Below are 25819 nucleotides of genomic sequence, written 5' to 3'. Positions count from 1 at the left end.
TATTTGGATAAAACTGGCAAAAAGAAATTTTGAGAACTGAATATTGCAATTTAAGAAATAACCACAGAATTTATTACATATACAAAATAACCATCAATTCCACCCCCCTTAAAAACATGTTCTATACTTGGATCTCTACACATTCATCTCCTTCCTCTTTCAAAATAAAAACATGATCAATCAAATGGTTTTTCTGCTTGTTTCCATTCAAGCTGCAAAGTGTGAGTGTGTGTGTGTGTGTGTCTTGAGGGGGGGGGGGGGGGGGGGGGGGGGGGGGGCTCAAGTCAGTATGTCAGAAAAAAATAATAGTATAGAGATAGATTGATTGTGCCTTGGAGGGATGTTCGAGTCCTCTTCTATAAAGATGGCAAGGGAATCCTCCATTGAAGGTGGGATAGGCATTGGTCAACGGTTACGACTTTGGCATTTTGTAATCATCGATCGTTTGAGGTTTTTCTTTAAGGGGCAGAGGCATTGCGATTCCAATGGAACCTCTAGCTTTTGTGCCTTGTGAAAACACCTTCCCTGCAAAGAGAAGGGTATGAATTGGAAATTATACCCTGTACCTCTACAATTATACTGTCACCCCTACAAAATTCAAATGATTCCGATTTTACCCTTTTATCATTCAATTTTTTCCACATTTATTTTTCAGCTTTACTTTTAATATTTCTGAATTCAGAGTTCACCGACAACCTTGTAAAATAATTTTTCGACGTGTGGAATTTTTGTAATGCCGTAAATCTATGATAAGTTTTGTCAGCACATGGAGAACTTTTGTGATGTGGCATTTGATTCATGGCTTGAGGTCAAATTTCCATCACCAGGAACATCGAAATTAGAACAAGGGTTTATAATATGACCATTTAGATATCTATGCAATTAGGACGATTGATTTCAATTTTCATACCTTATAAGCAATGATGTTATATGTACTGCCCACACTAAACGTATCTAAAAAAGTTTAGCATGTGCAATATCTTTAGTACTGGATACATTAAAATTTACAACATAAAGACTTCGAATGAATATAATATACAACAATTCACGTTCGTATATCTAATAATACAACACTATCTATCTGTTCACGTATGTAAACAAATTAATTACAATAGGTAAGCTGCTCAGTGAGACGTCCTAGGTGGAGTCTCAAGAGCACTTTTAAGAAGTAAATGAATGATACACTGTTTTCACTCTCTGTTATCTGTCCCATCAAACATCCAAATGTTCCCCTTTTATAGTGCTGGCCTAATGGGCCCTTCTCTGATCATTCAAGGCCCATTAAGTTGTGATCCAGAGCCTTCTATTGGTTGCCTGTTTTCTGTACGGCCGCGCGTGGACTATAGTGCAACTCATCCGTACCAGGCGCGTGGAATCGAGATGCGTCGATCATCCGTGCTGAGCTGGCCATCTTGACTTGAACAATCAATCCGGCTGGAGTCGTGCTGAGCTGGCCGTCTTGACTTGAACAATCAATCCGGCTGGGGTCATGCTGAGTTGGCCGTCTTGACTTGAACAATCAATCCGTCGTTGACTGAAGTCGTGCTGAGCTGGCCGTCTTGACTTGAACCATCAAAGGGAATGGTCTATCCATGCCAGTCCACAGTCCACCAAGCGTCAAGCCTGTTAAGGCGTAGACGTTTGTTCTCTGTTTGATCGATCCATACCAGTCCACAGTCCACCAAGCGTCAAGCCTGTGAAGGCGTAGACGTTTGTTCTCTGTTTGATCGATCCATCCCAGTCCACAGTCCACCAAGCGTCAAGCCTGTTAAGGCGTAGACGTTTGTTCTCTGTTTGATCGATCCATACCAGTCCACAGTCCACCAAGCGTCAAGCCTGTGAAGGCGTAGACGTTTGTTCTCTGTTTGATCGATCCATCCCAGTCCACAGTCCACCAAGCGTCAAACCTGTTAAGGCGTAGACGTTTGTTCTTTAACCCGATCGATCCACTTTTCTCAATCGACTCATACCAATCTGTCGTCCACCAAGTAACTAATTAGTGACCGAGTTATAAACACTAGTTAGATTCCAACTTATATCATTTAGTATCTATTGTCACATCATTGTACTTGTCTCATTAATGCTTCTTTTCCATCATAATTGTCAGCAGCCCCACCACACCCTTTGTTATTTTCTTCCCCATATATACTAGCTTTTACCTCCTCATTTTCACACTACTACATTTCACTCTTTCCTTTTTACAGTGTTGGCTCTTTGTTGTGGAACTTCATTCTTTTCTTGCTTCACACAATCCCACTCCTTCTTCAATCCTTCAGAGGTATTAACTTATCTTCTTTGCATTCTTGTCTTGTTACTAGTTTACCATGTATTCTATGGCTAGATGTTGTAATATGGTATGTATGATAACGTGGTTGTACTCATGTTGATGTGGTTAAAGAGACAAAATTTAAAACCAACAGCACCACAGCAAACCGAACTCAAACCCATCCAACTCAGCGAGTCAACTCGACTCCGCCCAACTCACTGAGTTAACTCGCCCATTCCAACTTTAAATCCCATTATTTTTCCTTTGGTTGCATATTTGATTGTGTATTTCTCATGACATGATAAGGTTAGAATGTTTAGATAAACTTGTAGAAACTTGCCATATTTTTCTCATCCTCACATGGTAGTAAATCTTCTATGCGTCTTAGCTTTGTCTTTGAAATACCCTTTCTTTCCCTCAATCACGTTCAGACCAGCCATCTCTTTATTTTTATGCTTTAATACTGAAGGATGGGTTGGTGAGATAGGGAAGATAGAGAGCGGGACGGGTGGAGTGAAGGGGAATGGACGGGTAGAGTGAAGAGGGATGGAGGCGGGTGGAGTGAAAGGACACAGGAAGGTCACATTTTTTAACAAGGTACTAGCTTTAGTGTTAAAGTATCTTAAATATAACCATATGGCAATGTGTGTAGCTACTAGCTAGTTGCACTTCCCCTTTACATTTACGTGTAGCTAGTAACACTGAACTCCTGTCACATGTATTCTTAATTCACATTGTTATGAGCTCTACCCGTAGTGCAACAACTATAGCAATAAGGAAGATGCATTTCCCAATAACAAGTAGGTGGAACATATCATACCATCCTATTTTTCCTTTATTATTGTTTTACAAGACTTGTTCCCACAGACCACGCCAGCAAGAGAGAAGGGACTGGTGTGACTTTCTTTGTGCTGGTATGTCCATAAATGAACATGTGATGCTAATTGTGTAACTCATCGTTGTAGCTGATATCCACGCCATCGAATGTGTACTTGTAGAGCTTTGTTTCTAGAAAATTTATTCATGCTACATATGCTAGAAATTTGTGTGATGTCTTACTATAATGTGATAGTATTAATGTTGCTAATAATATGGAAAATTTGACTGTAATATTATTGATTTCATAATAATAGTGAGCTGCTCACATTCCATGGAATGAGTCCACTTTGTGCTCCTTGAATATTTCTTCATATTTGTTAAATTTTCTTGTAATAGAAGAACTGAGAAGAAACAAAAGAAAAAGAGAGTTTTAGAGAAAAGGCATGTATTAAGGATTGTGGTAGTGTTAATTTTTGCTGTGTCAGGAGAAAGAAAGAGAAAGACGGGTAGGAAGAGGAGTGGGGACGGGTTGGTGAGAAGAGAGAAGAAGGAGTGGGGACGGGTAGGAAGAAGAAAAGGACGGGTAGGAGGGAGTGATAGAGGAAAAAGGACGGGTGGGAGGGTAGTGATGTTTGAGACAAAATTCTAACTTAAATAATGTTAGAAATTTGTATGGTACACTTTTGCATAGTACACTCATTAACACTTTGTGTAATTATATGTATCTCAAAGTATGATTACGGGTGGGAAAGAGAGAAAGCAGCTAAGTAATGGTTTTTTTTTTTTTTTTTTTTTTTTTTTTTTTTTTATGTATGCACAGTACTTTGTCTTATCCGTTGGAAACCAATTCACCCACCATCAAATAAAAGTAAACTACCCCTCTCATTTATAACTTCACTCACCCACCCACCCACCAAGATGGAATAATGGCGTTGGTTCACAACAATGCCCTAGTGCTATGAAAACCACACTACTTTGATTGGTTCGGTCCTCCTTCTTTTTGATTTCGTTCTAGTCAGTATCATTCCTTCGACTGCTTGGTTCCTTTAATTTCTTCTCGGCACTTAACAACATCTCAATTTCATCATCATTTTCGTTGCAATACTAGTAAGAGGGACTCGTCCTTTGTAGTCTTTCCTTTAATGAAGTAGTAAACTTGTAACTTTTTCATGTGAAGTGAATGTTGTAATCATGGTAGGTTGGGCACTATTATATAGCTAGTCGCTTAGAATAAAACATAGAAAGAATGGAGCCGGCTAGAGGGGGGTGGGGACGGGTAGGAGAGGAGAGACGGGACGGGTAGGAGAAGAGGGAGACGGGTAGAGCACAAAAGTTTTTTTTTTTTTTTTTTTAAATTACTTAATGATATAAATATATCTATCAAGCAATATGCCACGTACACCCAATAATAACCATGTGTTTGTTTGTGTCAGGAACTAGTGCATCAATCCTTCATGAGTGATCAATCCATGTCTAGCTCTTCTGACCCTCCTTCCTCCGTAGCCATGTCGGAAGAAAGTGAGCATGATTCGGCGGCCGAGGAAATCCGTCAATCCTCCATCTATGATGACCACAACAGCATCTTTAAACTTTATGAACGTCTAACGAAGCCCTCCCGGAAAGGCTTCTTTGACATCTTCCCTTGTGTGGAAGGAGAGTTTGTCTATCATTCTCCGTCTAACCGAAAGTCAGAATACTATACCTATGTATATGATTGCTTCTTTGAAAAATTGGGAGTTCGTCTGCCCTTTACTGATTTTCAATGTGAGATCCTTCGAATCCTTAATGTAGCGCCTACCCAACTTCATCCCGGAGCGTGGTCCTTCCTTCGCTCCTTTGAAGTCATTTGCCATGGAGTTGGTTTTTCTCCGTCCGCCTACGTATTCTTTAGCTTTTTCCTAGCAAAAAAAAGTACCAACAACTCATGGATGAGCCTGAGTAACTTCTCTGGTCGCCGCCTTGTCATACCCTATCACACTTCTTGGAAGGGAATACACACTTTTAAAAAGAACTTCTTCCGCGTCCGTCCTGGGCCCAACTATCCCCGATTGTTTCACGACGAGTCTGGAAATCCTCTATTTCCTTTATATTGGACGGGAAATCCTCGTTCTAAAATTAGACTTAGCACTCTACCAAAATCAGATGTAGACGACCAGTTGATCTCGCTATTGCGTCAGGCTACGCCTGTCCCGGCATCGAAAGTGCTTGGAAATGAGAACCACCGCGAGAACCTAATCTCGTTATTGAGTAATTATTATTCTTCCCCTACCCCTCTAACTCCTCTTTTTCTCTTTTAATATATGTACAAGACTTGTTTGCATCTCCACATCAATTATCGTGATTATGCTAACACATTTTTTTTTTTTTTTTTTTTTGCAGGATCAGCCGGGATGGCACCACTCACTAAGGAAGAGCGTCGTGCTGCTAGGGCTCAACAAGCTGTGGTGCAGGGGGTTGCCTACTCCAACCCTGGACAAAACGAGCACATTGGATGTTCCACCGCTCAAACCAAGACGAGCTCCAAAAGAAATCATCCTGACACTTCTATGGTGGTGGCCCCCGAAGTCGTCGAGGAACGTTCCGAGCCTGAGATTTCGGAGCCCGCTCCTTACATGCCTCCATTGGGAACTTGGCATGCCGAGCTAGCGATTGGCAAATCCGGAGCCGCGGACCCCTCACTGTGGGATGTTGATTTTCCTTTTAACCAGGTTTTGAATCAAGCCACTACCTCAACAGACACAGCGAGGATGAATCATCTTGGAATCTCTGAGTCCCTGCAAGCCATGAGAGCTTACTCTTTCTGGACGAGTGCTCTAGCTAACTCCACCGAGGATCTTTGTCGTCGCCAGTTTGATTATTTGCTCAAGAATGTACAACCATTGAAAGATAAGGTCAATACACTTGAGAGACGGTGCGCAGAGTTGGAAGGTCAGTATAATCATGCCACTAAGGAGTTGGAGAAGGCTGAGACGGACTTGAGAACTTCTGATAGGAAGTTTCAAACTTTAAGGAAGGAGAAATCTGAAATTCAAACTCTTTTAGTCGCCGCCCAGGAAGCGCGAGACGCGCTGCAGATGAGGATCACCGAACTTGCAAGCCAGGGAGTAACTGAGTATGATAATGGCTTCCGTGAAGCTCTTGGCCAGGTCCATGCTAGGTTTCCCCACCTTGATCTTGGTGAGATCCGTCCAGACTAGTGGGGACGTCGTGGAGTCTGTGGATAGCTGATATTTATTGTGTTGTATTCGGACTTATGTTATTTCATTTTCCTGTAAGGCCATTTCGGCCATTCGCATTAGGTCACTTTTGGGCCAAACTATGTTGTATTATTTAACCTTCGGATTGCTATGGTATCTCTTGTTATTGTTGTGTACTTCAGCATGCTCTCTTTTACTATGCATTTCTCTTACCGCGTAAATTTGTCCAAGTCTACACGACCGATACTCGCTTAGGTCTTGAAGGCATGACTCCGCTCAACCACCCTTATTGAGACGTCAAGGAGAGTCTCTAACGGATCTCACCCTATAACGTAGATTTGCCTAAGGGTCGGGTCTATACCGATACTCGCTTAGGTCTTGAAGGCGTGGCTCTACTCGACCACCCTTATTGAGACGTCAAGGAGAGTCTCTAACGGATCTCTCCCTATAACGTAGATTTGCCTAAGGGTCGGGTCTATACCGATACTCGCTTAGGTCTTGAAGGCGTGGCTCTACTCGACCACCCTTATTGAGACGTCAAGGAGAGTCTCTAACGGATCTCTCCCTATAACGTAGATTCGCCTAAGGGTCGGGTCTATACCGATACTCGCTTAGGTCTTGAAGGCGTGGCTCTACTCGACCACCCTTATTGAGACGTCAAGGAGAGTCTCTAACGGATCTCTCCCTATAACGTAGATTCAGTGTATCCTGCAGGAAAATGGCCTTGATTCAATATTATAAGAAATAGATAGGAGTACAATACAAAGATCCAATAACAGTAAAGCTCTACTTCTAACATACTAGACGGCTGTTGGCATAATGCCTTCATTAGAGCTCTGCTCTTTAACATACTAGACTATTCATAATAAAATAAACACCAGACTTGGCCATTTCTCTCGATTTGCTCCCCTTAGCTAAAGTAGTAACGAAGGTTTGCTGCGTTCCAGGTGCGTGGCACCTTCTTGCCATCCAGGCGCTCCAAACGGTAAGCTCCTTTTCCCACCTCGTCCTTCACTCTAAAAGGTCCTTCCCAGTGTGCGTGCAATTTTCCTGGTTGCTCTCCTCCTGGCTTTTTCCTCAGTACTAAGTCCCCTTGTTTGAGACTTCTCCTTCTCACCTTTGAGTCATACCTCCGTGCCGCTCTTCTCTTACAAGCTTCCTCCTTTACCTGAGCTCGTGCTCGAACCTCTTCCTGGAAGTCCAAGTTGTTCAGTAGGTTACCATCGTTCACTCCTTCCTGTGTGAAAAGGACTCTTGCACTTGGTTCCATGACTTCAATTGGAATCATAGCATCTGATCCATACACCATCCTGAAGGGAGTTTCCTGTGTGGATGAGTGCGGGGTAGTGTGATATGACCACATCACCATTGGTAACTCCTCTACCCATAATCCTTTGGCCGCCTCCAATCTTTTCTTTAAACCTTGTAAAATCACCTTGTTTGCTGATTCAGCTTGACCATTTGATTGTGGATGCTCGACCGAGGTAAAATTAAGTTGTATTCCCCACTCCTTACAGAAATTTGCCACAGATGAGCTAGCAAATTGAGTGCCGTTGTCAGTAACCAAAACCGCGGGGAGACCAAACCTGCATATAATCTTCTTCCAATAAAACTTCCTGATCCTATCTGCCGTAATAGTGGCCACCGGCTCCACCTCAATCCACTTCGTGAAGTAGTCCACTGCCACAATCAAAAACTTCACCTGACCCTGTGCTAAGGGGAAATGACCTAGGATATCCACTCCCCACTTAAAAAAGGGCCAAGGAGAAATCACTGAGCTTAAATATTCAGGAGGAGCTTGATGGAGGTTAGAGAACCGCTGACACTTGTCACACTTCTTGACGTACTTGGACCAATCTTCTTTCATGGTCGGCCAATAGTATCCTGCTCTAAGTACTTTTGCTGCTAAAGCTCTGCCCCCGATGTGAGTTCCATATACCCCTTCATGGACCTCAGCTGTTACATATTCGGCCTGCTGGGGAGCCAAGCACTTCAGGAGCGGGCTAGAGAATCCCCTCTTGAAGAGTTGATCAGCGATAACCACAAACTTGGACGATCTTTTTTTTACCTTAAGTGCTTGCTCCTCCTCACTTGGAAGTTGACCATCCCTTAGATAACGGATGATATCTCCCATCCATGACTCGAAATCTTCTGTAAGAAAAAGCAATTCCTCTTGTTCAATGCTCGGTCGCTTCAAAGTTTCTTGGATCACTGATCTATTATTTCCTGGTCGCTTAGTGCTAGCCAACTTAGCCAACAAATCTGCTCTACTGTTCTGCTCTCTAGGTACATGTAATAATTTGAAACTTACAAACTTTTGAGTTAAGTGTCTGACTCTCTCAAGATACACCAAGAGTTGAGGATCCTTTGTCTGGAAGTTTCCTGTGACCTGTCCGAAGACTAGCTGGGAGTCACTTTTTGCCTCAAGCTCCTTAACTCCTACTTCCAGAGCCAAATGCATTCCAGCCAACAAAGCTTCATATTCAGCTTGGTTGTTACTCGCTTTGAACTCAAACCTCAAAGATTGCTCTATCAATACTCCGTCTGGTCCTTCCAATGCCACTCCTGCCCCACTTCCTTTAAGGTTGGATGAACCGTCAACCGACAACACCCACTTAGCTGCCTCCATGTTTCCTGTTTCTGTAGTCATTTCTACCAGGAAATCTGCCAGAACTTGCGCTTTTATTGCTCCCCTTGGTTCGAAAGCAATGTCGAACTCAGACAACTCTACCGACCATGCTACCATCCTTCCTGCCAGGTCCGGCTTTTGTAGTACTTGCCGAACGGGTTGATCGGTCCGAACTATTATGGTATGACTTTGAAAGTAAGGCCTCAACTTCCTGGCTGACGATATTAGAGCTAATGCCACCTTTTCAATCTTCTGGTATCGTATTTCCGATCCATGGAGTACTTTGCTGGTAAAGTACACTGGCTTTTGCTCCTTCCCTACTTCTTGAACTAACACCGAGCTGCATGCATTCTCAGATACGGCCAGGTAGAGTATCAAGGGAGTGCCTAGCTTAGGTTTCACAAGGATGGGAGGGGTTGTCAAAAATTCCTTTAGCTTTTGAAACGCTCCTTCACACTCTTCTGTCCAGCAAAACTTTTCATTTTTTCGCAGCAATTGGAAAAAGGGTAGGTTCTTGTCAGCTGAGCATGACAAGAACCTTGTGAGCGAAGCAATCCTCCCAGTTAGCTTTTGTACCTCCTTCGCATCAGCTGGGCTCCTCATATCCATGATGGCCTTGCACTTTTCCGGATTGACCTCTATTCCCCTCTTGGTTAGCATGAAGCCTAAAAACTTTCCTGCTTGTACTCCAAACGAGCATTTTTCCGGATTTAGCTTGATATTGTGCCTCCTAAGCAAGTCGAATACCTTGTTGAGACTTCCTTGATGATCCTCTTCTTTTGTCGATTTTACAACCATGTCATCTACATACACCTCGATTGTCTTGCCTATCTCACTCTTGAAGACTTTATCCACCAATCTTTGAAAAGTTGCTCCGACGTTCCTCAACCCAAACGCCATAACCTTGTAACAGTAATTAGCCTTGTCTGTCATAAAAGCTGTCTTTTCTTCATCCTCTGGGTGCATTCGAATTTGGTTGTAGCCCGAATAAGCGTCCATGAAACTGAGAAGGTCATACCCTGAGGCATTATCTACCAGTTGATCTATGCTCGGCAGCGGATAAGCATCCTTGGGACACACCTTGTTTAGATCGGTGTAGTCCGTGCACATTCTCCATTTTCCTGAAGGCTTCTTCACCATCACCACGTTGGCCAACCAGGTCGGGTACTTCACCTCTCTAATAAATTCTGCTTTTACCAGTTTGTGAGTCTCCTCTCGTACTGCATTTTGTTTCTCCATACTCATCTTACGCTTCCTTTGCTGTACGACTCTCGCCATTGGATCAACGGCTAACCGATGACATATGAAATTTGGGTCTATTCCTGGCATGTCTTTGGCTGACCATGCAAACACATCCAAGTTCCTCCTTAGTGTACATACCAGCTCCTCCTCCATTTCTTTTGACAAGTTCGTGCCGATCCTGACCCTCTTGCATGGCTCCTCCCCCACTCGTACTTCCTTCACCTCCTCTGCCGGCCTTGGATGCCATTCCTCTTCATCCTTGCTAAAACTTCTTGGGTCCAAGTCCAGGTCCAAAAAGTTGCAACGCAAATCCTCAGGTGTCTTTCTCCTTTCAGCTCCTTTGTTTCTCAAACTATCCTCATAGCATTTTCTGGCGACGATTTGATCTCCTCTGACAACTCCCACACGACCATTTTCCAACGGATACTTCATACACAAATGTGCGGTTGAGGTAACTGCTTCCAAGCCATTCAACGCTGGTCTTCCTAAAATGATATTGTAGGAGGATCGTGCGTCAACCACAATATATTTTACCACTATAGTTTTTGCATTCTCCCCCTCCCCAAATGTGGTACGTAAGTCTACGTATCCAATGATTTCGACGGATTCTCCCGCGAATCCCAGCAGAGATCCTCGGTGCTCCCTCATAACTTCTTTGGGAAGATCTAGCTTTTTGAATACTTCCCAAAACAACACATTCGCCGAGCTACCGGTGTCCACAATTGTACGTTTAATTTGGAAACCCGCCGTGGATACGGAGATGACCAAAGGATCGTCGTCATGAGGATACAGTCCTTCAAAGTCTTTGAAGGTAAAAGCTAATTGAGGGTGCTCTTTAAAAGCATACACTCCCACCATATTGCAAGATTGGTTGGACCGTGAATATCTTCTTCTGGCCGAGCTAGTTGATCCCCCTCCAGAAAATCCCCCCGCTATGGTGTTGACCGTGCCTCTGTTGTTCCTTTCGTGCCCTCCTTCAGCTTCTTTGTCATGAAGCTTCTCCTTTCCACGACCTCGCTTCGGGGATCGACTTGAATCTCTACTAGGAGCAGCCCTTTTGTCATGGTAGCCTCCACCCCTTCCTTGAACGTAGCGCCCAAGGTGACCCTCTTGTATCAACTTTTCAATGTGCATTCGAAGGGTACGACAGTTGTCGGTGTCGTGTCCTTGGGTGCGATGGTATTCACACCACAACCCTGCTTCACTCCCCATAGGACGAGGGTTTGGAGGCGGTCGCTTGATAATCTGAGTGTTCATAACCTCTTTGAGTATTTGAGCTCTTCCCTTGTTGAGAGGAGTGAAATTTTCCTCCCATGGGTTCCTTCTGATAGGGACTTCACGCTCTGGGCGGCCTCCTCGATCCAGTGGGACACCTCTTGGGAACCTTTCTCCCCCCAGCCTTTTCATCACTCCTTCCCGACGATCCTCGTTAGCCCGGTCTCTGCCTCGTATCTCTCTAGATCCTTTCTCCCTTGTTATCTCCTCGGCTTCAATGTGCTTCTCCGCCCTCATCCGAATCTCATTCATGGAATGTGCCTTGCGCAACGTCAAAGCTTCACTAAAAGCTCCAGAGTTCAGACCCTTCTCAAATGCCATAACAAAAATATCCTCATTCGGCTCCGTCACCATGAGAGTGGCGTTGTTGAACCGAGCCAGATAGCTCTTCAAGGATTCAGTGGGGCGCTGGCGGATGTCAAACAAATCTGCCAGTAGGAAAGGCTTCACGGTATTTGCTGCGAATTGGGCAACGAAACGAGTGGCCAAGTCCTCAAAGTTTGTGATTGATCTGGCAGGCAGCCCTGCTATCCACTTATGTGCTACACCCTTCAAGGTCCCAGCAAAAATTTTGCAGCTTAAAGCATCATCAGCTCCGCTTATGAACATCTGCGTTTGGAAAGTTGAGACGTGACTATGTGGGTCACTCGTCCCATCGTACGAGTCAATGGTGGGTTCCCGAAAGTGACGAGGGATTTCCACCGTTTGTATTTCCGTTGAGAATGGTTGGAACACTTTAGGCATCAATCTGGTGGTTTCAGCTCCAGTCACGTTGTTTCTCAAGAGCTCAAGCTGCTCCCTCAGCTCCCTCTCTCTGGCCTCCATCTGATGTCTGAGCTCGCGCTCTCGATCTTCCAGTTGTTGCTTCAGCTCGGCCTCCCGAGCAAGGGCTTCTGCCTGCAGACGTTGATGTTCGTCATTTTGTCTCTGTTGCTCGACATTCCGCTCTTGAAGCTCACGCACTGCCTCGAGCAGCTGGGCTAGTTGGGGGTTGGCGTCGTCTTCCAGCTCGGATCCGGACGAGGTCCGGGTTTGTCCGCGTCGTACCATGACGATAGGTTTGTTGAAAATGGAGCTAGGTCGTTGGAAAGTTTTACCGTAGCCCCACGGTGGGCGCCAAATGTTCACGTATGTAAACAAATTAATTACAATAGGTAAGCTGCTCAGTGAGACGTCCTAGGTGGAGTCTCAAGAGCACTTTTAAGAAGTAAATGAATGATACACTGTTTTCACTCTCTGTTATCTGTCCCATCAAACATCCAAATGTTCCCCTTTTATAGTGCTGGCCTAATGGGCCCTTCTCTGATCATTCAAGGCCCATTAAGTTGTGATCCAGAGCCTTCTATTGGTTGCCTGTTTTCTGTACGGCCGCGCGTGGACTATAGTGCAACTCATCCGTACCATGCGCGTGGAATCGAGATGCGTCGATCATCCGTGCTGAGCTGGCCATCTTGACTTGAACAATCAATCCGGCTGGAGTCGTGCTGAGCTGGCCGTCTTGACTTGAACAATCAATCCGGCTGGGGTCATGCTGAGTTGGCCGTCTTGACTTGAACAATCAATCCGTCGTTGACTGAAGTCGTGCTGAGCTGGCCGTCTTGACTTGAACCATCAAAGGGAATGGTCTATCCATGCCAGTCCACTATCCAAAACATAGTAATACACTTTTGAAATCCATAAGAATATCCTGCAACGGGTACGAACAAGCACTTGTTGATTATCCATTCGGCCATGTGTCTGCTACACCTTACTAAACCAACCTGCTTATCTGAAAAAAAATAGGATTGGGATGAGACATAATGTCTCAGTGAGTTCTACCTAATCCTAGGCTATAGGCAACCTCGGGGAAACCTACGGTTACCACGTGTCTACAACACAACCATTCGGTTGATTATACGTGTGTGGAGCATGCTTACCTAGATGATCATGCATACTAGTATCGTCATAAGGTTCTACGTATCATCACCTATAAGTCTTGTCATATAATATACATGTCATGGCGGTCATGGAAACCTAAGACCGTTACGTCAAGATACGATATATGCATCAAGACCTAAACCTAAACCATTCATAACATGATCTTGAACTGGACGATCGGGGAGGTACTAATATCGTTGACAGTATATCTTCATAATCTTACTCTGTTGCATAAGCATGTACATACTTCATATTCTAACATAAACGTATCGTAGAATGATTCATGATTATTTATTATGTTAGAAAGTTAGCGTGTATCAAACAATTATCTGAGTTGATTTTACGCAGTGTATTGGGTGGAGTAACCTCGAGTACAATCCCTTACATAACCGATGAATTCCAAGCTAAGGTACATCGGACTCCTCTCAGTGTCGTGCAGGCCTACCTTGCAGAGCGTATCCCGTCCCCCTATGGTGAACCTCTTGAAATCTCCCCTGGCGTGGATCACAAGAGACACGACACCTACATGTTACTTATAGTCTTGTTCATATATGTAAGGACTTATACCTAAATTTACTTGAATGACCACCACAAGTTCGTAACCTACTCGTTTAGTGGTGAATCATTTCGTGCATAATCTTGATCATACATAACTTATACCTAATGTAATTAGGTTACAAGATAACATACTTATTCTCGACTATCTAAGTAGAGGCTCTAGGATTTCCCCATTCTTAGGATTAACTTCTACCCGAGCATAACATATACTTAATCATTCTCTCATGTTAATATGATGACAATGACGTATGTTAATACTTGGTTAACTTTTATTAAGCTTCCTGAAATTGCAAAAAGGTCACTGTAACGCCCACTTTGATAGTGTCTAGAATAATCAAAAGTGCATTAAAACTGATATTGGATACATTAATTTTTACAATACAACATTGTCATCAAGACAGAAGTTCAACAACTACAACAACCGAAGTCTTATGATACATTATTCCACATAGAGATTTGTCGTAGAAGTCTATATATACAACCATCGCTACTACATCTATAATTACACATATGCATCAACTACTTTAACACCAAGATGAAGTCCTTGCAAGCATAATCACTCCAGAGCCTTTTCTTTACCTTTACCACGTGAAACCTGAGAACCCGAACAAATAAGGAGAGAGATGAGACATAATGCCTCAGTGAGTTCTATCTAACCCTAGCTAGTGATAACCTCGGGGAACACCTATGGTTACCACGTGTCTAGAATACAACCTGTCGGTTGATTATACGTGTGTGGTCATGCTTGCATAGACGGTAGTGCATGCTAGTCCCGTCTAGAAATTCATCAAAACTTGTTATAGGCTTAATATCTCTAAATGTGACATCGCGGTTAAGGGAAAAGTCTAAGCCCGCTATACCAAGATACACTCTAAGTATCGAGGTCTATACATATGTCACATCACTAAGTCGGACGATTTGGGGAAAACCTAAGATCGTCACCGACAAAACTATCCTTAACTATTCTAGTCATAAGCTTGAACGTATCTAACGTCGTTTCATAACCAAAAATAATTAAGTCAGGAGTTAGCGTTGAACAATAACAATATCTGAATTCGTTTTACAGAAAGCCCCGGGGTGGAGTAAACCCGAGCGCAAACCCTATCTAACCGATGGAAACCTATCTAAGGTAAACCAACGGAACTCCTTAAGTGACGTGTGGGTCCCTTACGGCTAATCCCGTTTCACCTGATGGAAACCTCTTGAAACCAACCTAGTGTGATCCCAAGAGACACGACACTCATATGTTGTTAAAACATTCTTAGTGAAAAGATATCTAATCGCATCACATTCTATCATACATCGTCTCTATGATGTTATTCTATACTCGACAAACTATGCCGAGTCTCTAGGTTTCTTCCCTTAATGAAAATATTACTTTCCCATTCCTGAAGCGTGGCTCATCCTGAAGAATTTCGCTATTAGCGTAGATTTCGCTAATAGCGCAGTTCTTCGGGTCTGTGGTACCAATTTTGCAATTTTTGACCCAAAACACATCCTAATGGTTCCTGCAACGCACCAAAACATCCAGTAACATACAAGAGCAATAAATAACATATTCCATGGAAATTTTAATGAATATTCATCATGAATTAGCTTTAGAGTACCATAAGCACAACTAGCAAAAACTAGCACAATTCATAGCTTACACACTAAGAAAGCTCAAACCAAAGGTAGGTTTTCTATCTAAGAACTCACCTTGAACCAAGGAAGTATTACACAAGTATTCTTAAGCTCTAACAAAACCCTAAAGATGAAAAGATCAAAAGGAGAAGCTTGCATCCAAGAATACTAAGTTGTTTCCTTCACTAGCTTATCATTCCTTTCATGTTTGCTTGCTTGCTTGAAAGAAAATCACTTGTTGATGATGGTTAAGGGAGGATGGGCATCGTTTTTTTAGAGAGGGAAGAGAGCAAAGTTTGTAAGAAAAACCTAGAGAGAGAAAGTTGCAAGACAAATGAATATTTTGGGACCTTTTGTCCTTAAATACCCCTAAAGCTCAAATTCCAAATTCGCCCCTGAACTCATACGCGCGCATTCTATCGTTAACTGATATTGTTCACAACATTAATGAACGGGGTATTACACTCTACCCCCCTTAAAAAATTTCGTCCTCGAAATTTAGAATTTACTTGGAAACAAATGCGGATACTGGTTCAACATCTCTGATTCTAGTTCCCACGTAGCTTCACCATCCGGCGAACCTTTCCATACTACCTTACTATAGGAATCTCTTTGCTTCTGAGAGATTTGACATCGCGATCTACTATCCTGTCTGGTTTCGGCTGAAATGTCAAATCTGATTTCAACTCTATAGAATCTAATTCAACTGGTTGGAAAGGATCCGATATATACTTCTTCAATTGGGATACATGAAATACATCGTGTAATCCCGACATAGCTGGAGTTAGAGCTAATTGATAAGCCACCGGTCCGATATGCTTGAGTATCGAAAACGGTCCTACATACCTCGGACACAGTTTCTTAGTCTTGAAAGCACCCCTCAAGCCCAATTTGGTTAAGGGAGGATGGGCATCGATTTTCTAGAGAGGGAAGAGAGCAAAGTTTGTAAGAAAAACCTAGAGAGAGAAAGTTGCAAGACAAATGAATATTTTGGGACCTTTTGTCCTTAAATACCCCTAAAGCTCAAATTCCAAATTTGCCCCTGAAATCATACGCGCGCATTCTATCGTTAACTGATATTGTTCACAACATAAATGAACGGGGTATTACAGTCACTGAGCAGAAAATATTCATTCTTTATAAAAATGGTGAATTTTGCTGTCACCGTGGCTTAGCCACCATGACAGAACAACAGATTGTGAAATTTTGCTGTCATGGTGGCTTAGCCACCATCTGGCTCGCTTAGCCACCATGCAGAACATCAAAAAATCAGCAAAAACATGTTTTGAGCATTCGTGACATGCCCAATCGCTTAGCCGATCATGTTTTGAGTGAAATAATAAAGTTTTAAACCAAGAATAACAAGTTTTGTTAAGTATTAACAGTTGAGCAACTAATCTCATAATTTCATAAATCCTAAATAACAAGTTATCTCAAATGGTAAAACTCATAATCCCAAGGGTGGGAACTAGCTAAGGAACTCACCTTAAGCACTTCTGGTAGCTTTCAAAAACAACTTCCGTTCAACTTAAGTATTTCCTCTTCAAGCTCATGCTCTAATTTATGCCCATAGCTTAACACCACAACTCAAATCCTTGCTTCAGCACAAAACCCATATCAGTCCCCTTACTTCAAACTCTCCTCCAGGCCTCAATATTGAACTTAAATTCATAAAACCGATACCAAAATGTCGAGCATTCTGTTAGCTAACCATAGCAACAAAGATCAATTGATTCCAAGTTATAGAGAAAGAGTTATTACTATTTTAGTAAAGCCCTGTCCCGAAACCCGTAAACAAATTCCAGCAGAAATTACCAAACTTCAAAGAATCATACGAAATTTATGTCTAAACCGAAGGGAATTGAATCGAGAATCTAAAACTGCAACAATAATCCAATTCCAAGCTACACAGCAAGAGATACGAATCAAATAGAAGAACCTGCGCCTTCCACTATTTCATGAAATTCAACCATGATTCCCACAATTCAAAACATGCATTTCCAATACCAAAATCATACATGCAGAAGCTTCTCATTCCTTCTTTATAGCAGCACTAAACATACATACAATAGCTCATTCCATTCCTCTATACCCAATTCCAATCACATGTTTCAGCTACATACACATACAAGGCTTTTCTTCAAGATTTGAAAGCAATTTTCCAAACTGATGCATTAGGGAAGAGGTTCGGCTGGGAGGGAGTAAATGGAAGGGATTAAGTTTTCTTGAGGTGTAAATTGCTTAAGGGATTACATATAAGGGCTTGCATGCTAGTTTAGCTTGATTGAATAGGAGTTTTGTGGAGACTGGAGAGGAAGAAGGGAGGGCGCGTGAATAACAGCAAGGAGGGGAATGGAATTGTATGGTTTGGCCTTTATATAACCTTGAGGTGGAGATTACATTTTTGCCCTTTTCTACATTCTTCTCAAATTCAAATAACCAGCAAGATATCGTTAGTGTTTAAGCGAGATATTCCACTATATCTAATTTCACTTGTTTTAGTCAAGACATGAGACAGATCGACAACAAATTCTAAAAGTTTTATCACAAGGAGTATATGTGTGACATCAGTGGTAAAATGGTAACGAGGGCTTCTAATACATGTGCATGAGACAGATCAACAACAAATTCTAAAAGTTTTATCACAAGGAGTATATGTGTGACATCAGTGGTAAAATGGTAACGAGGGCTTCTAATACATGTGCCTCGTAAGAATTGGAAAGGTTAATCAGCGTTTTACCACGTGTGAACGGAAATAGTAAGACCTTCGTTTTTCAGGAAACAAATCGGGATCAGAGTTCGGAAACGATGGTTATGGGTGCATTTGTTTTAACTTTAAAAAAATAGATTTTAGGTTAAATGAATCTAGAGATTTTTTTCTAGAGATTTTCTAAAAAAATCTAAAGCTATTTCTGTTTATTTACTAGTAACTTAGAAATCATTTTTTAAAGATTTGAAGCTCTTACACTTGAGTTCCTTGTATGTAGAAAAAAAAAAGATTTTGAAAAAGCTACTTGGAATAGCTTTTCATTTTGAGACTAAAAATGATTTTTTTTAACAAAATGGATTTCATAAAAATATTAAACAAACACTACAAAAATGAAAAAAGTGATTTTTTAGTTAAATTTTTTTTTAAAAAAAAAACTCAAACAAACGGACCCTATGTTCTTTCTATCAAAGGCAAACCATAAGGGGTTCAAAACGATTTACAGAAAACTAATCTGACCTAAGCAACTGTTATGCGTTTTCCAGGAAATAGATTGGAACCAAAAATGATGGTTGTTTTCCTGGAAACAACAACCAAGCAGGAATAGATTGTTAACAGTTTCCAGTGCAAAAAGGAAACCAAGAAAACTTAAACTTTGTTCTTCGATGTTGTTTTGCTAATCTTTACTCTCTTGTTTGACAGACCAATGAAAATAAATGAAGTTTTTAACTTTTTATATGAGGGTAAATTTGGTAGTTCGTGTAAAATATATGGGTGAAGGTTTAAATGTGGGGTATAGGATAAAATTTCCATATGAATGATGCCTGCTGGGCTCAAATGCATTGTGCCTAGTTCTTGGATGAATCCTGCTCTTTACCCAAATGGTTTTGCTCACTCCCAAAGTAAAAGTCCATACTGCCCCTACGCATGTTAACTCACGTAGCGTGAGTTAACTTACGCCAGTTATAAGGTGAACGTGACTTTAGTCACGCTACGTGACTTAAGTCACGCTAGTTATAAGTTGGCCGTGACTTAACTATCGCAATTTTTATTCTAATTTCCTTTATTTGAATTTATTAATTCAATACGCAATCGTAAAATAAATATAAAATAAAATAAAATAAAATAAAACAATGAACAAAAATAAAGAAACAAAAATAATAAATATAAAATATCATTTTATTAATATAATTCTTATTACATTTACAATGGGGCAAAACTAAAATTGCGAAAAAATAAAAACCACCAGAAAACCTATCTTCCTGTGGTAAAACTAAAAATAAACCACAAGAAAACCAACCTTCCTGGGGTAAAACTAAATCTGCACATTTAGTTTTACCCAATGTGGTTTTTTTCCCAAGAAAGCTGCTCACTACTTATATTTTCCCCAGCATACCCACTACTTATCATTCTTTCTCTTTTTACACTAAAATAAAGAAGGAAAAAAAGAAGGAAAGGAAGAAGATTCATAGGGGGAGAGAGTGAGAATGAGAGATGGTGTGAGGAAATGGGGAAGTTTATGAGTGTATTTATAGGGGGAAATTGTAACATAGGTTATATCTACCATAAATAGGGTCAAAAAACGTGTAAAAACTTAACAAAAAACGTGTAAAATCAATTAAATTCCATTGAACAAAGTCAAAAAAACGTGTTCTTGAGTCCAGGATTTACACTAGCATGAGTTAACTCACGCCCAGGATTTACACTAGCGTGAGTTAACTCACGCACAGGTTAACACTAGCGTGAGTTAACTCACGCTAGTTAGGCCGGTGGTCACAACTCAAGAACACGTTTGTTGGACTTTGGTCGGTTATTCAACTATGATTTTATTGTGTTTTACACGTTTTTTTTACTGTTTTTGACTGAATTTAGTGCATATAAAACCTATGCACTAAACAATTTTCAATTAGGCCTTCATTTTTTTTGGTTACATTTAAGGCCTATATTCTAAATTAATTTATTAACTTTATTCTAAAATATTTTGTTTACATTAATCTAAATTATTTTCTTAACTTTATACTAAATTATTTTATTAACATTATTCTGAATTATTTTCTTAACATTATTGTAAATTAGTTTGTGCACATTAATCTAAATTAATTTATTAACTTTATTCTAAATTATTTTGTTTACATTAATCTAAAATATTTTCTTAACTTTATTCTAAATTATTCTATTAACATTATTCCGAAATTATTTTGTTAACATTATTCTAAATTATTGATTCGATATTATTCTTTAAATAAATACAAATATAAATAAAAGTAAATGGACTAAATTAATAAAAGCAAATGAACTAAATATAAATAAAAGCAAATGGACTAAATATAAATAAAAGTAAGTATAACAATATCTTATTTTATTAATAATTCGTACATTACAACAATTGTCATACAATAATGTTGAACTTATTCACTAAATCTACTTATTTTCTCCTTTTTGGGGTAAAAAGTAATCAATCTTCATGGGGTAAAATAGTGAGCAGCCTTCTTGGGGAAAATACATCATCAACCCCTGGGCTAAATTTAAATCTGGTTTTTTTTTACCACAAGAAGTTCTTTTTACCCATGGTAAAAAGTTTCTGATAGGGCCAAACCGCAAGTGCACGGCCTATCGAAGTAATAGTAGTAAGAAGAGTATCGTTCCGCTAGGGAGTTGTGAATTCAATTAACTTTTAGAGAATGATTAGAAGAGAGAAAAGTTTATAAAAAGGGGGTTTAATTGCTGAAGGTAAATAACAATAATATAAAAGAGCCTTGGGATTATCGGTTCATCATAATAACGAATCTTTTCACAAGCAAGCCTTAAACTTATAATTATGCGTTAATCTTAATTTCTAAGGACAAGTTTCTCTTTAGCATATCACAGCTTCTTTCGAAGTCAGTGAGTGTATCCCTCCAACAACCACACCTATTCTCATGGGTGATTGCCTTTGGGACCCTTGAAGATCGAAACTTTATGTGTCCCAAGGTTTGCTAGACTATTCTCATGTTTCGCAAACCTTGTCTAAATTCACTTGTTCGGATATCAAAGCTCCGCGTTCGCTTTATGAATTGATATCTCTGATGATGGATTAACCATTATCAAACCCTCCGCGTTCGCTTCCACAGTTTGATAATAATTAATTCATGTTAAAACGGTGAATTTAGATTAGGAATTAAGGTAACATATAATTAGGGTTTAAGGCTTGGCTTGATCCGGATTACGTCATTAGACTTTTCCAACAATCCCAAGACAAAGAAGAGTCTACTCACTAACGTTCATTGTAGACATGGGGGAAGAAGAGAGAAAGCAATAAAGTAAAAGAACAATAATATAAAAGTGAACTTTTATTCCCAGAATAAAAGATGAATGTTTATGATGGAGTGCTACTCTACTTATAGCTTTACAATTGACTTAAAATCTAAACAACTATAAGGGCAAAGCAGTAAAACTATAACAGAGTAACTTGGGCTTGAAGAAAAGCAGCAAAAGAGTATCCTGGAGGGTGGCACGGCCGTGCCACATGTTGGCACGGGCCGTGCCAAGCTTCTGACTATGTGGGAATATATTTTTGTCCCGTATCTTCGTATTTTCGCATTGTATTTGCTCCATCCTCTTTCTTTTGCTCCAAGACACCTTCCACCATATATTCGTTCCTAAAATATAATAAAAAGAAATTTAAAGTAAAATATTCAAAAAGGAAATAAAATGCAATTAAATAAAATCAAATCTTAAATAAAACTAAACTAAAAAATGCAATAAAATAGACTAATTAATGACTCATCAAACTCCCCCACACTTGAATCTTTGCTTGTCCTCAAGCAAAAGGCAATAGACATAGCAACAACAAAAGATTAATCTTGGCAATATTAAGAACATATGTCTCAAAAGAAAGGTTTTGCTTCAAGTACACTAATTACAATTTCGAACATTCCTCATGAACCTATTCTACCCAACATCAAGTCTCAAGTGAGTGTGTGTGTGTGCAGTCCAACCCTTTTCTTGCTCCTGTATAAGACAGATATTATAAGGAACAGGTTCTATCCTTAATGCTAAAGTAACCGAGAAAAGTCCTTTCTTCATTTCATATAAGAGTGATGGGAATTTAAGTTAAAATTAGATTAGATTAACAATTAAGCACAAGGGGCTGCAGATGCTTAGGGGCTATCTATCCTCGTAGGAAGTCTTCTCGGATGTAATTGTTCTTTCCCCCTAGATTCAAAATCACCCTAGTGCTGCAAAATTTTATTTTATTTCATCTCCGCGTAGGAAGTCTTTTTGGATGTAATTGTCCTTTCCCCCTAGCATTGATGAATTTGTTTTAATTTAAGTTCAAATTAGGGAGTCGCCACCACAATTAGGAAGTTAGGGATTGTCCTTTCCCCCACATGTTGTGCCATTCTCCCGCCCCATTTAACTTTAACAATTAAGAGAATATAACAATATAGCACAATTGATTAATTTCCCACACAAACTTATATTACTTTTACTCTGAAGACTTTAAAGGGTCTAAGTTAACATTAAAGATAGAACGTGCTCCTTAAAATACCTATTCATACACTTGCTCAAAGATTGCAACCGGGTGCTTTTCTCATTGGAGAATTTTCACAATAAAACAAGATATGGGTATAGCAAGAACACAAGAAACACAAGAAACTACTTTCATGTACAAGAAACAACCTTTAAAGAAGAGACAAAACAAAAAAAATTATGCCATATTTTACATTAAAAACAAGCTACTTAATCATGTCTTTCACCATAAAACAAAACAAAAGAATAAAGTTCAAGAGAGTTTGAAAACACTACGACTCTAGACACTTTATTAGCCCCCCCCCCCCCCCCCCCCCACACACACACACACACACACACACACTCACACTTAGGGGAAGCATTGTCCTCAATGATTCAAAGAAAAAGAAATTAAAGAAGAAGAAGTAGAGGAAGAAGAAGAAGAAGGAGTAGAAGAAAGAGTTGGAGAAGGAGAGAAGAGATAAGGGAAGATAGGAAGAGGAAAGCTCACAATTTGTTCATTGATTTCCATAAGGTGGACTTTGGAGGGTGAAGGTGTTGCGTCATGTTTCGGAGCATGTGATTATTTTCTTCATTTATTCAATTGCTCCTTTGGACATTGTTCCTTTCAACACCTTGTCCTTGTTTCTCGGTGCTTATTCTTTGAACTTTGGTTTGCAACTATGCCCGCCGTTCATCATTATAGCTTCCACCGGCTTCTTGTTCATGGTGCAAGTTTGCACCTACCTCCTCTTCATTACCATCATCATCACCATTATTATGTACCTGTGGGTTAGTACCAACATAAAGCAAATTTTCCACCACCTCTGGATTAGTTATGTCCGAATTAGATAGAATAATCAAACAAATTCTCCATTCATATTGGTAATTGTGAGTAGGGTCATGGGTTCTAAGGAAGGACAAAATAGTATATAAGTCTAGATAATAGTTCCCCTCTATCCTCTTGATCCCTTGATTCACACTCACCCCAAACTTCCTAGCAAGAAAAGTGATGATTTCACCTACCATTATATCACCCTTATCATTCGGTTTCTTTTTAACAATTGAAACAAGATAATCAAGCAAATAATAACAAATGTTAATATGATGGTTATAAAGCATAGTCCATAACATAAACAACTCATTAATCCTCATCATTCCTACCTCTTTCCTACTTTATTATGTATCCATGCCCATCTTTGGTTTTCATTAAACTCACCGGCTTCATGACCATGATATTCTTCCTCTTGGTGCAAGTTAGCACCTTCTCCAACATCATAGTGCAAGTTAGCATCGTCTCCCTCATCATCATCTTGCTCACTAAGAACCTGCACATCATCAACATACAACAAATTTGCTTCCACCTCGGTGGTAGTCCGAGATGGGTTAGGAAGTAAAAACATAATAGGCACATTAAGCTTTGAGTTGGTGATGGAGTGGTGGATGAGGTTTGATGAAATTTATAGCATTGAGGGTGTCCATGTTAAGTCTATTGTTTCCCTCAATTTGTTTGATCCCCTCATCCTAACCAATGGCAAAATGCCTAGCTATGTATGTAATGATGCCACCCACAACTATATCTCCTTTACCGGCCGGTCTAGTACCGACAAAGTCTAGGTAATTAATCAAATAAAAGCAAGTGTTGACCGGGTGGTTGTAGAGCATTGCCTATAACATTAACAACTCATCGGTTCTAGTGTTTCCAAGCTCGGTTCTACCCCAAATAGTGCAAGCCATTACCCTTTGAAGGTACCTAAGTACGGGGTTGTGAATGTTGCTAGTTTTGTTGGCTCTAGAGATAAATTGGGTTAGACTGGTAATACGTTCCCAAAAGAAAGTGGGTTGATAGTCAACCGGCTTAAGGCTAGGATCCCAAGAATCATGGATATACCCCTCGTTTACAAAACCTAAGGCATCACAAAAGTGCTGAAGAGACATATCATAATCAATATTCATTAGATTGAAGGTGATTCTATTGTTGGGGTTATCAAAATTCAACTTATCTTTTGTAAAAATAATTGAGCTTAAAAATTCATAAGTAAAATTTTCATAACCCCGCATAGGTGTCAACAAATCAGTCCAACCTAACCGTCCTAACAGCCTATAAACATCACCTTTAAGTCCTAGCACATTCAAATCATAAGAATCAGGATATCTAGAAAGTTGTAAGGGTTTGGAGATAAGAATTTTATACCTGTCCCTGTGTGAGTTGTTCTTAAACTTGATCTCATGATTCTTGACTTGTGCTTGCTTCTTTGAGGGAGGACCGGAAGAGCTTGCTGGTTCCTTACCACTTCTTCTTCAAGCCATTTGACCCTTGTTTGAATTGGTTTGAAGGTTTAGGGTTTGGGAAGATTTTTGGTGGAAAGGATTTGGTTTAGGATTGGGTTTTATGTTTGAATAAGGTTTTGGTGAATTATTGGTTTGGGTGGATGAAAGTTGTTTTTGATTGGTGGTTTGTGTTTGGAATGGAATTTGTGGTTGATTTGTGGAAGAATTGAATTGGTTTGATGAAGTTTTGATGAAGATATGAGGGTTTGAGTTTTGATGGTTATGGAGGTTTTAGAGAGAAGTTTGAAGTTAGAGAGAGGTTTGTGTTTGAGAAGGAATGGAGAAGAAGAGAAAAATTGAAGTTATTGATGTGTAGGAGTCGGACACGGCCGTGCCAACCTTGGCATGGGCCGTGCCAACATTCCGTGGCTTTGGCATTGTTTTGGCTTCAAACACTGGCACGGCCGTGCCAACCTTAGCACGGGCCGTGCCACCTTTCTGGTCACAGGGCTTCAAAAATTTTCATTTTCTTGAATCGTACTTGGACAATTACCTACAAAACAACTTAAAACAAAGAAAAACAAAACAAAAGCAATTGAATGCGTGGGTTGCCTCCCACGAAGCGCTCTTTTAGTGTCATTAGCTTGACGGTCAATAGGTTTCTCTATCCTATACGCAATCTTTCACGAAGGGACAATGGCAGCAAACTGACACTATCTCCTAAGTCACACATGGCTCTTTCTATTTTCTCTGATCCTATGACACATGGTATGGAATAACGCTCTGGATCCTTAAGTTTAGATGGCAACTTATTTTGAATTATT

The 25819-nt window shown here is 40.3% G+C and overlaps 2 protein-coding genes across 2 annotated transcripts; one reads left to right on the top strand and one right to left on the bottom strand.

The window, feature by feature from the left end:
* Positions 1–1081: 1081 nt before the first annotated feature.
* LOC146954880 (uncharacterized) lies at positions 1082–6458 on the top strand. The gene is made up of 3 exons (XM_085718987.1): positions 1082–2278; positions 4519–5332; positions 5465–6458. Exons 2-3 carry the CDS (start codon positions 4540–4542, stop codon positions 6280–6282), a joined length of 1611 nt encoding a protein of 536 aa, XP_085575113.1. The 5' UTR covers positions 1082–2278; positions 4519–4539; the 3' UTR covers positions 6283–6458.
* A 138-nt stretch (positions 6459–6596) lies between these two features.
* LOC146954879 (uncharacterized) lies at positions 6597–13074 on the bottom strand. Its single transcript, XM_085718973.1, has one exon. It carries the CDS (start codon positions 12476–12478, stop codon positions 7193–7195), a length of 5286 nt encoding a protein of 1761 aa, XP_085575099.1. The 5' UTR covers positions 12479–13074; the 3' UTR covers positions 6597–7192.
* Positions 13075–25819: the final 12745 nt, after the last annotated feature.

Source organism: Medicago sativa, chromosome 1 (assembly GCF_051527215.1).
Source record: "Medicago sativa cultivar Bolivia chromosome 1, Bolivia_mono, whole genome shotgun sequence".
Lineage (NCBI taxonomy): Eukaryota > Viridiplantae > Streptophyta > Magnoliopsida > Fabales > Fabaceae > Medicago > Medicago sativa.
Note: the sequence above shows the minus strand (reverse complement) of the source record. Positions and strands in the feature narration are given on the sequence as shown.